Source organism: Nerophis ophidion, linkage group LG05 (assembly GCF_033978795.1).
Source record: "Nerophis ophidion isolate RoL-2023_Sa linkage group LG05, RoL_Noph_v1.0, whole genome shotgun sequence".
Lineage (NCBI taxonomy): Eukaryota > Metazoa > Chordata > Actinopteri > Syngnathiformes > Syngnathidae > Nerophis > Nerophis ophidion.
In genome coordinates, this window is record NC_084615.1 from 80,121,029 (window position 1) to 80,133,819 (window position 12,791).

At 42.8% G+C, this 12,791-nt stretch overlaps 1 protein-coding gene across 3 annotated transcripts in view; it reads left to right on the forward strand.

Moving 5' to 3' along the window:
* ndst1b (N-deacetylase/N-sulfotransferase (heparan glucosaminyl) 1b) overlaps window positions 1-12,791 on the forward strand; it is a 187,744-nt gene that overhangs the window by 135,131 nt on the left and 39,822 nt on the right. For all 3 annotated transcript variants that reach the window (XM_061902118.1, XM_061902117.1, XM_061902119.1), the window contains 3 exons: window positions 1,146-1,628; window positions 8,120-8,207; window positions 8,508-8,662. In XM_061902118.1, coding sequence (XP_061758102.1) covers window positions 1,146-1,628; window positions 8,120-8,207; window positions 8,508-8,662 — 726 coding nt within the window. The remainder of the gene's footprint in view (window positions 1-1,145; window positions 1,629-8,119; window positions 8,208-8,507; window positions 8,663-12,791) is intronic.

Here is a 12,791-nt window from a genome sequence, read left to right on the forward strand (position 1 = left end):
GGTGTGTTGAAGCAGCAAAAAAGGATATGTTAAATGAAGAGTTTCTGTCTCTGATAGTGTATATAATAATGTAAGTGCATCATAAAGCCTACATGAACTCCATGGTGTTCAGCGATGAATAGTCTCTCCTATTGCTATTGTACTATTTTTCAGCTATAGTTACATGAATCATTAGTAATGTAGCAGCCTAGTTTTGAATGGCAGGGTCCCTGCTATCACATGATAATACAAATATAACATTTACATAATAAAAGTCAACTACAGGCTTCCCAAATGCTGTAATAAATTAAGCATGATGAGTTGACTTTAATGTTGCACTTTTTATATGTAGAAGAAAAGTTTTGTCATTTTATTTAATCCGAGCAACAATTTGAGGCAGTTTAATGTGGATTAACGTGGGCAGAATTATAAACTGTTAAAAAGATAAAGCCATTGTTAACAAATTTGGTAAATAAATAACCAAAAGCTTTATATATTGTTGTTTTCTTACTGTACTAAAAATGTGACCTCTAAACCGAGGTACGTACCGAACCGAAACTTCTGTGTAGCGTTACACCCCTTCTATTTAGTGCTCAATGGCACGGAATACGTACTGTACTGTGCAATCTACTAATGCAAGTTTCAATCAATCAATGGAAATTGGATTATGTCGATCTCAGAGACCACCACTAATACATATTGTCCTCCTGATTGTGTACATGTGGATGAGCAGGATAGAACAGCGCAGCCATCATGTGGACAAACGGTAGTTCCTGAAACGTGCTCGTCTCTGAAGCCGCATCAAAAACACCTCAACACTCGAAAGTAGAATTAGGAGTGTGAGTAAAAGTTTGCAGCCATGGCAATAGAGACGTGAGCGAGCTAGAGAGTGGATGGTATTGGGGGGTTGGGGGGGGGCAGTTTGATGAACCCAGCTTTTGAATGTTAAAATGACACCGCAGGGGGTTTATTCAGTGTGTCTGCAGTCTCAGATCAGAGCAGATTGAGCGTAGCAGGTATAAGCTGCCTGATGCATTCACGTTTGAGTACGCCTGACATTCCTGATTCCGCACACCATGGGAGAACTCTGGGAATTATACCCAGTACATATTTGGCCTCGTTGCTGTGTGATGAACTCTTGTGATTCCTCTCTCCTCTCTGACCAGGCCAATGAGAACAGCCTGCTGAGTGCGCAGCTGAAAGGATTCCCCCTCTTCCTCCACTCCAACTTGGGTCTGAAGGACTGCACCGTCAACCCCAAGTCCCCCCTGCTCTTTATCACCCGATCGGGGCAGCCGCTGCCGGGTCCTCTGCCCGGGGACGACTGGACCGTCTTCCAATCCAACCACTCGACGTACGAGCCGGTGTTGTTGGCCAAGACCCAGTCGGCCGAGAGCATTCCGTCCATGGGACAGAACGCCGCTCTGCTCCCGTCGGTGGTGCAGGACTTAGGGCTGCACGACGGCATCCAGAGGGTCTTGTTTGGGAATAACTTGGTCTTCTGGCTGCATAAACTGGTGTTTGTGGACGCCGTGGCCTTCCTCACCGGGAAGAGGCTGTCCTTGTCCCTGGAGCGCTACCTTCTGGTGGATGTGGATGACATCTTTGTGGGCAAGGAGGGCACACGCATGAAGGTGCCTGATGTAAAGGTGAGTCCTGCTCCGCCGTTTAGGTTTTCACCGTATCCCTGACTAGGGGGCAGGGATGGCGACAGGCCAAAGTACTCTGTTCCTTACAGCCCCGTCCCCGGCCGTCGCCCCCTTCCCCTGGAAAGACACCACATTAAAGGGGAACATTATCAGCAGACCTATGTAACCCTCAATATATACCTTGATGCTGCAGAAAAAAGACCATATATTTTTTTAACCGATTTCCGAACTAAATGGGTGAATTTTGGCGAATTAAACGCCTTTCTATTATTTGCTCTGGCGTCACACAGGTAATCAACCGCCATTTTCTCCAACACAATGTAAACATAGATTCAAATCAGCTCCGTTATTTTCCGTTTTTCCGACTGTTTTCAGTACCTTGGAGACATCATGCCTCGTCGGTGTGTTGTCGGAGGTGTAACAACACGATCAGGGACGGATTCAAGTTGCATCGATTAGCACGGCATGCAAATCGATGCTAACATGCTATTTAGGCTAGCTGTATGTACATTTGTAGCTATATTTGCATCCAGCCTTTCTCTCCACCCACATTTAATGCCAAACAAACACTTACCAATCGACAGATTTAAGTTGCTCCAGTGTCACAAGATGCGAAAGTCCCGATCGTTTGGTCTGCACATTTTACCGGCGATGCTGAGGCAGACATGGCACAGATTTATGGATATCCTGCAGAAGCATTTCCAACAATAAAGTCAACAAATTCACAAAGGTGAGGTTTTTTTGATGTTGTTGACTTATGGAAATATTTGACATCGTGTCATCCAGACCAAAGGGGAAGCGAACCATCCAGACTGTTTTCGACGCAAAGTTGAAAAGCCAGCATGTGTGATGGTATGGGGGTGCATTAGTGCCCAAGGCATGGGTAACTTACACATGTGTGATGGTATAGGGGTGCATTAGTGCCCAAGGCATGGGTAACTTACACATCTGTGATGGTATGGGGGTGTATTAGTGAACAAGACATGGGTAACTTACACATGTGTGATGGTATGGGGGTGTATTAGTGAACAAGACATGGGTAACTTACACATGTGTGATGGTATGGGGGTGTATTAGTGCCCAAGGCATGGGTAACTTACACATCTGTGATGGTATGGGGGTGTATTAGTGCCCAAGGCATGACTAACTTACACATGTGTGATGGTATGGGGGTGTATTAGTGAACAAGACATGGGTAACTTACACATGTGTGATGGTATGGGGGTGTATTAGTGAACAAGACATGGGTAACTTACACATGTGTGATGGTATGGGGGTGTATTAGTGCCCAAGGCATGGGTAACTTACACATGTGTGATGGTATGGGGGTGTATTAGTGCCCAAGGCATGGGTAACTTACACATGTGTGATGGTATGGGGGTGTATTAGTGCCCAAGGCATGGGTAACGTACACATGTGTGATGGTATGGGGGTGTATTAGTGAACAAGACATGGGTAACTTACACATGTGTGATGGTATGGGGGTGTATTAGTGCCCAAGACATGGGTAACTTACACATCTGTGATGGTATGGGGGTGTATTAGTGCCCAAGGCATGGGTAACTTACACATGTGTGATGGTATGGGGGTGTATTAGTGAACAAGACATGGGTAACTTACACATGTGTGATGGTATGGGGGTGTATTAGTGAACAAGACATGGGTAACTTACACATGTGTGATGGTATGGGGGTGTATTAGTGCCCAAGGCATGGGTAACTTACACATGTGTGATGGTATGGGGGTGTATTAGTGCCCAAGGCATGGGTAACTTACACATCTGTGATGGTATGGGGGTGTATTAGTGCCCAAGGCATGGGTAACTTACACATCTGTGATGGTATGGGGGTGTATTAGTGCCCAAGGCATGGGTAACTTACACATGTGTGATGGTATGGGGGTGTATTAGTGCCCAAGGCATGGGTAACTTACACATGTGTGATGGTATGGGGGTGTATTAGTGCCCAAGACATGGGTAACTTACACATGTGTGATGGTATGGGGGTGTATTAGTGAACAAGACATGACTAACTTACACATGTGTGATGGTATGGGGGTGTATTAGTGCCCAAGACATGACTAACTTACACATGTGTGATGGTATGGGGGTGTATTAGTGAACAAGACATGGGTAACTTACACATGTGTGATGGTATGGGGGTGTATTAGTGAACAAGACATGGGTAACTTACACATGTGTGATGGTATGGGGGTGTATTAGTGCCCAAGGCATGGGTAACTTACACATGTGTGATGGTATGGGGGTGTATTAGTGAACAAGACATGGGTAACTTACACATGTGTGATGGTATGGGGGTGTATTAGTGAACAAGACATGGGTAACTTACACATGTGTGATGGTATGGGGGTGTATTAGTGCCCAAGGCATGGGTAACTTACACATGTGTGATGGTATGGGGGTGTATTAGTGCCCAAGGCATGGGTAACTTACACATCTGTGAAGGCACCATTAATGCTGAAAGGTACATACAGGTTTTGGAACAACATATGTTGCCATCTAAGCACCGTCTTTTTCATGGACGCCTCAACTTATTTCTGCAAAACAATGCCAAGCCACATTCAGCACGTGTTACAACAGCGTGGCTTCGTAAAAAAAGAGCACGGGTACTTTCCTGGCCTGTGTGGAGCATTATGAAGCATAAAATACTGTTGAACAACTGAACTCTACATAAAACAAGAATGGGAAAGAATTCCACTTTCAAAGCTTCAACAATTAGTTTCCTCAGTTCCCAAACGTTTATTGAGTGTTGTTAAAAGAAAAGGTGATGTAACACAGTGGTGAACATGCCCTTTCCCAACTACTTTGGCACGTGTTGCAGCCATGAAATTCTAAAGTAATTATTATTTACAGAAACATTTTTTTTTTTTATGATTTTGAACATGAAATATGTTGTCTTTGTAGCATATTCAACTGAATATGGCTTGAAAAGGATTTGCAAATCATTGTATTCTGTTTATATTTACATCTAACACAATTTCCCAACTCATATGGAAACGGGGTTTGTATATTTGAGAGTTTTGGCTGATCTGACTCCTGGTTGATCGGTGTCAGAATCGGCAACATAAATCCCTGATGGAAACATCCTTACTTTCAAGTTTATCAACCACCACTTCTGTTTGCTGAAATGGAAAAAAATACCTCAGCATGGCATCATGTGGCAGTCGTACAAAAACCTTCTCTATGTTTCCTTTTCAACGATTTTGTCCCCGTAGGCTGCTCAAAGCTGACAGGCTCCAGCGCTCTTACTCTCACAGAAGCACCACGGCGATGAATATTTCAGGGTTCCTGAGACATCGAAAGAATGTCGAAAAGCTGCTTACTCTTGTCCCCCCTCACGGCGGAACAGACCCCCCTTACACTGCAAAAACTGAAATCTAAGTAAGATTAAATATTTCATACAAGGGTGATATTTGCTTATTTTCCGTCTTCTCACTACGCAGATTTGATGTTAGTGTTTTACTTGTTTTAAGTGTTTTGGTCCTAAATGATGTCAGTAAGATATTACAGCTTGTTGCTGAGATTTGATGACCTATATTGAATAAAACATGCTTGAAACTAGAATATCAAGTGTTGCAAAGCTGTGTCATCAACACTCACAAGTAGAAAACTACTTTTTTAAAGTAATCATTTCTTATTTCAAGCATGGGAAAAAAAATCAAGATTTTGACACAATTGTGTCTCATAATTAAAACTGATGACAGCAAAATTGACTTTGCTGTTTTATTTTCAATGAAACAATAGAAAAGATGTACTCATATAGTAGTACAGTTGGCACAGTACAGTAAACTGACAGTTCATATTTAAACATTTAACATGTGACATTTCAAACCATTTTGAACAGAAATAGTTCATGCACATTCAGATGAATTAATCAAAATTACAATTAAAAAAATGTTGGCCGGGGTCCGGGCTGTAAATATTCCACTAATTGACTGAAAGAGCACACACTTGGCACGATGATGTCATGTTGTCGATGGAAAAATGCATTTTTAGAGCATATGATTTGCCTGAGCGGCTAAGAGACCCCGAGAGTAACAAGTGATTGAATTAGTTTTTAATATAAGTTTGCTGGTTTCAAGAAATGTAATGCCGAGCACATATCATTATGTCAAGATAATGAAACTAGCATTTACTTCATTTAAGAATATTTCTCAACATATTGAGAAAAAAGGACTCTTTTTTTATTTCTACCAAGAAAAGTGAATTTCTTTTTAGTGAGAATATACTTATTTTAAAGTTATTTTTGGGTTAATTGAGGTGAGCTGATTTTACTTGTTTTGGAAAGACTTGACAAGCTGAATAGTTTTGTTCTATTGGCAGATAATTTTGCTTAGTTCAAATAAAATACCCCTCATTTTTGTATATATTTTTTTCTTGTTTTTGAACACTGAATTTTTGCAGTGCTCATGTCGAAACAGAGGATGTACACTGCAAAAAGTCAGTGTTCAAAAACAAGAAAAAAAAATACAAAAATGATGGGTTGCAGTGGCGGCGATGACCAAGAAGAACGCGGAGTTGGAATATAATTACAACACGTTACGTACATATTTATATACATATTTATATAATATTTATATAATATGTAACTACAAATTCCATTCACAGACATAGTCCCATTGCTTTTATGAGTGGTCGAGAGAGTCAAAAGCCGAAAAAAAAAAAAAGTTTTCTTATTTTTATTTGTGGCGGCCGTAATTCTTTCGTGGCTGTCCGCCACAAATGAATGAATGTGTGGGAAACCCTGCCTTTGTCCACAACTGCGTGAACAAATAGTCAAACAGTTTAAGAACAACATTTTTCAAAGTGCAATAAAGAAATTTAGGGATTTTAACATCTACGGTCCATAATATCATCAAAAAGTTCAGAGAATCTTGAGAAATCACTCCACGTAAGCGGCATGGCCGGAAACCAACATTGAATGACCGTGACCTTCCATCCCTCAGACGGCACTGTATCAAAAACAGACATCAATCTCTAAAGGATATCACCACATGGGCTCAGGAACACTTCAGAAAACCACTGTCACTAAATATAGTTTGTCGCTACACCTGTAAGTGCAAGTTAAAGCTCTACCATGCAAAGCAAAAGCCATTCATCAACAACATCCAGAAACTCTGCCGGCTTCTCTGGGCCCGAGATCATCTAAGATGGACTGATGCAAATTGGAAAAGTGTTCTGTGGTCTGACGAGTCCACATTTCAAATTGTTTTTGGAAATATTCGACATCATGTCATCCGCATCAAAGGGGAAGCGAACCATCCAGACCGTTATCGACGCAAAGTGTAAAAGCCAGCATGTGTGATGGTATGGGGGTGCATTAGTGCCCAAGGCATGGGTAACTTACACATCTGTGAAGGCACCATTAATACTGAAAGGTACATACAAGTTTTGGAACCACATATGCTGCCATCTAAGTGCCGTCTTTTTCATGGACGCCCCTGCTTATTTCAGCAAGACAATGACAAAGCCACATTCAGCACGTGTTACAACAGCGTGGTTTCGTAAAAAAGGAGTGAGGGTACTTTCCTGACCCGCCTGCAGTCCCAACTTGTCTCCCATCGAAAATGTGTGGCGCATTATGAAGCGTAAAATAGGACAGCGGAGACCCCGGACTGTTGAAGGACTGAAGCTCTACATGAAACAAGAATGGGAAAGAATTCCACTTTCAAAGCTTCAACAATTAGTTTCCTCAGTTCCCAAACCTTTATTGAGTGTTGTTAAAAGAAAAGGTGATGTAACACAGTGGTGAACATGCCCTTTCCCAACTACTTTGGCACGTGTTGCAGCCATGAAATTCTAAGTTAATTATTATTTGCAAAGAAAAAAAATAAAGTTTATGAGTTTGAACATCAAATATGTTGTCTTTGTCGTGCATTCAACTGAATATGGCTTGAAAAGGATTTGCAAATCATTGTATTCTGTTTATATTTACATCTAACACAATTTCCCAACTCATATGGAAACGGGGTTCCTAAAACAAGTAAAGCACTCTAGCATAAAATCTGCTTAGTGAGAAGAATTATCTTATCAGACAGGAAATAAGCAAATATCCTCCTTATTTGAGATATTTCATCTTACTTAGATTTCAGTTTTTGCAGTGGAGCAAACGAAATGGAGGACGCAGCGAGCATTTAGGAAGATCTCACACCCTGACGAGATGGCGAAGCGTGCGCGCGTGTGTCGGGAGTCTCAACCAGCAAGCAGATCAAATGAAACAAACAACCAAAATCAGAGGCTGGCTAAATATCAAACAGAATGGTGGAGAGAAGTGAGGCAACAGGGAGTGCAATGCTGATGTTTACTGAAAGCAGGATGAAATATGCATATGCATGTGTGTGTGTGTGTGTGTGTGTGTGTGTGTGCGTGCGTGTGTGTCGTCTTCTTGCTCCTCATTAATGCGCCCGTGCAGAATTCAGAGCACATGGTGTGCTGCCTGGCGCTCCTTCTCACCCTCTTTGTGTGTGTTCAGGCCCTGCTGGAGACGCAGAGGGAGATGCGCACCCATGTTCCCAACTTCACCTTCAATCTGGGCTTCTCAGGGAAATTCTTCCACGCCGGTATGTGCCCCTGGTGACGACCGCGTGCACTGCACTGAATAAGATATAATAAGATAACACATCAAGTTTGGGCTCATAATATTTTTATACCTCTTTGTCGCCTTTGTGCCCTGATCTCATCCTTTACCCCCTCTTATCTCTCCACTGCCTCACTAATATTTGATCTCCACTCTTCTGACTCATTTAACTTTAATTCCCTTTTTTAAATCACTCACCCTATTTCACCTTCCTCTTTTTTTTCCCATTTGATTTCTTCACCTCACTTACACCGTCTTGTCCTCCAACACACTCGATATCCAGGATCGGATGAGGAGGACCTGGGCGACGACCTTCTGCTTTCCTTCGTCAAGGAGTTCTGGTGGTTCCCGCACATGTGGAGCCACATGCAGCCTCATCTTTTCCACAACCAGTCCGTGCTCGCCGAGCAAATGCTGCTCAACAAGAAATTTGCCATGGTGAGTCTCAGCTGCGCTGCCAAAAGTCGGTGTTCTAAAACAAGAGTAAAAATAATACAAAAATTAGGGGCTCTGTCTCGCCAAATTTCTTCCCCCCTACAAAACCTTCCCCCCGGAAGACATTTGGCGTGACAGCCCCTCTAATGCATGAAGGACCCCAATGAGGGCGTGATAATACCAAGTTATATGACTCTTAAGGGTTACAGTTGCAAAATTAGCAAAGCAAAAATAGCTTGAAAAGTTAGCATGCAATTCCAGACCACCTGTCAACCGGCAGGTTTTGGTGAGAAAATGGTTGTAATAAGTCAGCTCTTACCGTAGACATGAGCGGAGCTTGCGTCGTTCTTCCTGCAGCTGTCAAAGAGGCAGCTGCAACTCTCTTAATAATAATAATAATGGATTAGATTTATATCGCGCTTTTCTATTGTTAGATACTCAAAGCACTCGTAGAGAAGTGGGAAGCCATCATTCATTTCACACCTGGTGGTGGTAAGCTACATCTGTAGCCACAGCTGCCCTGGGGTAGACTGACGGAAGCGTGGCTGCCAGTTTGCACCTACGGCCCCTCCGACCACCACCTATCATGCATTCATTCATCATTCATTCACCGGTGTGAGTGGCACCGGGGGCAAAGGGTGAAGTGTCCTGCCCAAGGACACAACGGCAGCGACTTGGATGTTAATAGGTGGGAAGCGAACCTGCAACCCTCAGGTTTCTGGCACGGCCGCTCTACCCACTACGCCATGCCGCCCCCTCTTGCCTCCTCCGCACACACCCATGGCCACACCCCTCCGACTTTCAGGTATGACCATATAATCTCACTACAACACTAGTAACACAATAAGCAGATAAGGGATTTTCCAGAATTATCCTAGTAAATGTGTCTAATAACATCTGAATCGCTCCCACTGCCCTGTCTTTTTTTTTTTTTTTTTTTTTTGGTCCTTCACTGTCATTATCCTCATCCACGAATCTTTCATCCTCGCTCAAATTATTGGGGAAATCAACTCTTTCTTGGTCCGAATCGCTCTCGCTGATGGTGGCCATGATTACAAACAATGTTCAGATGTGAGGAGCTCCACAACCCGTGATGTCACGCGCACATCGTCTGCTACTTCCGGTACAGGCAAGGCTTTTTTATTAGCGACCAAAAGTTTCGAACTTTATCGTCGATGTTCTCTACTAAATCCATCCATCCATCCATCTTCTTCCGCTTATCCGAGGTCAGGTCACGGGGGCAGCAGCCTAAGCAGGGAAGCCCAGACTTCTAGCTCTTTCTGAAGGATCCCGAGGCGTTCCCAGGCCAGCCGGGAGACATAGTCTTCCCAGCGTGTCCTGGGTCTTCCCTGTGGCCTCCTACCTGTTGGACGTGCCCTAAACACCTCCCTAGGGAGGCGTTCGGGTGGCATCCTGACCAGATGCCCGAACCACCTCATCTGGCTACTCTCGATGTGGAGGAGCAGCGGCTTTACTTTGAGTTCCTCCCGGATGGCAGAGCTTCTCACCCTATCTCTAAGGGAGAGACCCAAACTCATTTGGGCCGCTTGTACCCGTGATCTTATCCTTTCGGTCATGACCCAAAGCTCATGACCATAGGTGAGGATGGGAACGTAGATCGACCGGTAAATTGAGAGCTTTGCCTTCCGGCTCAGCTCCTTCTTCACCACAACGGATCGATACAACGTCCGCATTACTGAAGACGCCGCACCGATCCGCCTGTCGATCTCACGATCCACTCTTCCCTCACTCGTGAACAAGACTCCTAGGTACTTGAACTCCTCCACTTGGGGCAGGGTCTCCTCCCCAACCCGGAGATGGCACTCCACCCTTTTCCGGGCGAGAACCATGGACTCGGACTTGGAGGTGCTGATTCTCATTCCGGTCGCTTCACACTGGGCTGCGAACCGATCCAGTGAGAGCTGAAGATCCCGGTCAGATGAAGCCATCAGGACCACATCATCTGCAAAAAGCAGAGACCTAATCCTGCGGTTACCAAACCAGAACCCCTCAAGGCCTTGACTGCGCCTTGAAATTCTGTCCATAAAAGTTCTGAACAGAATGGGTGACAAAGGACAGCCTTGGCGGAGTCCAACCCTCACTGGAAATGTGTTCCACTTACTGCCGGCAATGCGGACCAAGCTCTGGCACTGATCTACTAAATCCTTTCAGCAAAAATATGTCAATATTGCGAAATGATCAATTATGACTGGAGCTGCTATCCCCGTTTAAATAAGAACATCTCATTTCAGTAGGCCTTTAAATAGGAACTGTCAGTTTACTGTACTGTGCCAACTCTACTACTATATGACTACCTATGTTTGATTGTTTCATTAAAAATAAAACAGCAAAGTCCATTTGGCTGCCATCTGTTTGAATTATGAGACACAGTTGTGTCAAAATCATGATTTTTTTTAATGCTTGAAATAAGAAGTTATTACATTAAAAAAGTAGTTTTATACTTGAGTGTTGATGACACAGCTTTGCAAAAGTTGATATTCTAGTTTCAAGCTTGTTTTATTCAATATAGGTCATCAAATCTCAGCAACAAGCTTCAGTATTTTACTGAGATCATTTAGGACAAAAACACTTAGTAAAAAACTCTAACATCAAATCTGCTTAGTGAGAAGAATGATCTTATCAGACATAAAATAAGCAAATATCCTCATTTGAGATGTTTAATCTGACTTAGATATCAGTGTTTGCAGAGAGTAACAAGGTTGGTAAACAAGCAGCGTGGAGAATGAATGTTTTCTATCATTCCTTATCTGTGTCCGAGCGACACAGTTGACACAATGATCACATGCAGTTTAGCTTCTCAGCTGCCGTGGTCAAACTGACATGACAACACACTTTTGCTGTTTGCCCACACTAACAAATAAGTATCTCAGGCACCTTTTGGTATGGTGCAGCTAGCCATTATTTTTGGAGTAGAGTTCTGTATTTTCCGGACCACAGGTTGCACGGATTGAAAGGCGCACTGCTGATGAGGTTCTAGTCAGGTCTGTTTTCATACAAAAGGCACGCATTAAAAGGGTCATATTATTTTTATTTTTTTCTAAATGTAAAACACTGCCTTGTGGTCTACATAACATTTAATGTTGGTTCCTTGGTGAAAAGGTTGCATAGGTGATGTTTTACAGAACATTTGCGAGTTTTGTGCGCTCTCTTATTTACGTGGCTCACCTTCGGCAGCGTCTTCTCCCCGTCATCTTGGTTGTAGCGGTGTAGCGTGCAAGGACGGGAGTGGAAGGAGTTTCAAAAGATGGAGCTAACTCTTTTAATGACATTCAGACTTTGCTTAAGTCAATAACGGAGCAGCATCTCCTCGTTCGTGGCTCACTATTGCAACAAAGCCGGAAATGTGTCCCGTAAAAATCTGTCCGATCGGAACTCTCTGATAACTAAAGTTCCTTGGGTGAATAATTTAAACTCACTACACCGGTATGTTTTAGCTCTTTCATGGCAAGTTTACTGACTGATATAAGTAAGAACTTTACACTACTTTATATTAGCGGTATAACGGTACACAAAAATTTCGGTTCGGTACGTACCTCGGTTCAGAGGTCACGGGTCAGTTAATTTTCAGTACAGTAAGGAAACAACAATATACATTTTTTGTTTATTTATTTACCAAATCTCCCACCAAAAATATTTTTCTTACTGGAATATTTGACGTGAAGTAATCGGAACCTTGGATAGGTCAATAGTTCATAATAACATTGATTTTGATTCAATATTATGTTTTGAGCAATGACAGTTTGAAAGAAAAAAAAAAACAGCTTTGTTTCATTACTCAACGTTGCATCTTTTTCTAAATTACATTTAGCCTTCAAGCTTTTTTATTTCACTTTTGTTATGTTTTTGTTTATTTTAATAGTATCTTTAGAATGTGCCGTGGGCCCTTAAAACATTAGTTGTGGGCCGCAAATGGTTTCTGGGGTACACTTTTGACACCCCTGCTATAGATAATAAAAAATAAAATCTGATAAATCTATGGATAAAAAGCAGAGCCTGGCGACACATGCGCGTTTATCATAACTCTCTCGCTCTCTCTGTCTCTGCCGCTCCCTCACCAATGCTGCTGTGTGCACAAATTGTCTTGTTTTTAACCCCTTCTTAACCCTGAATG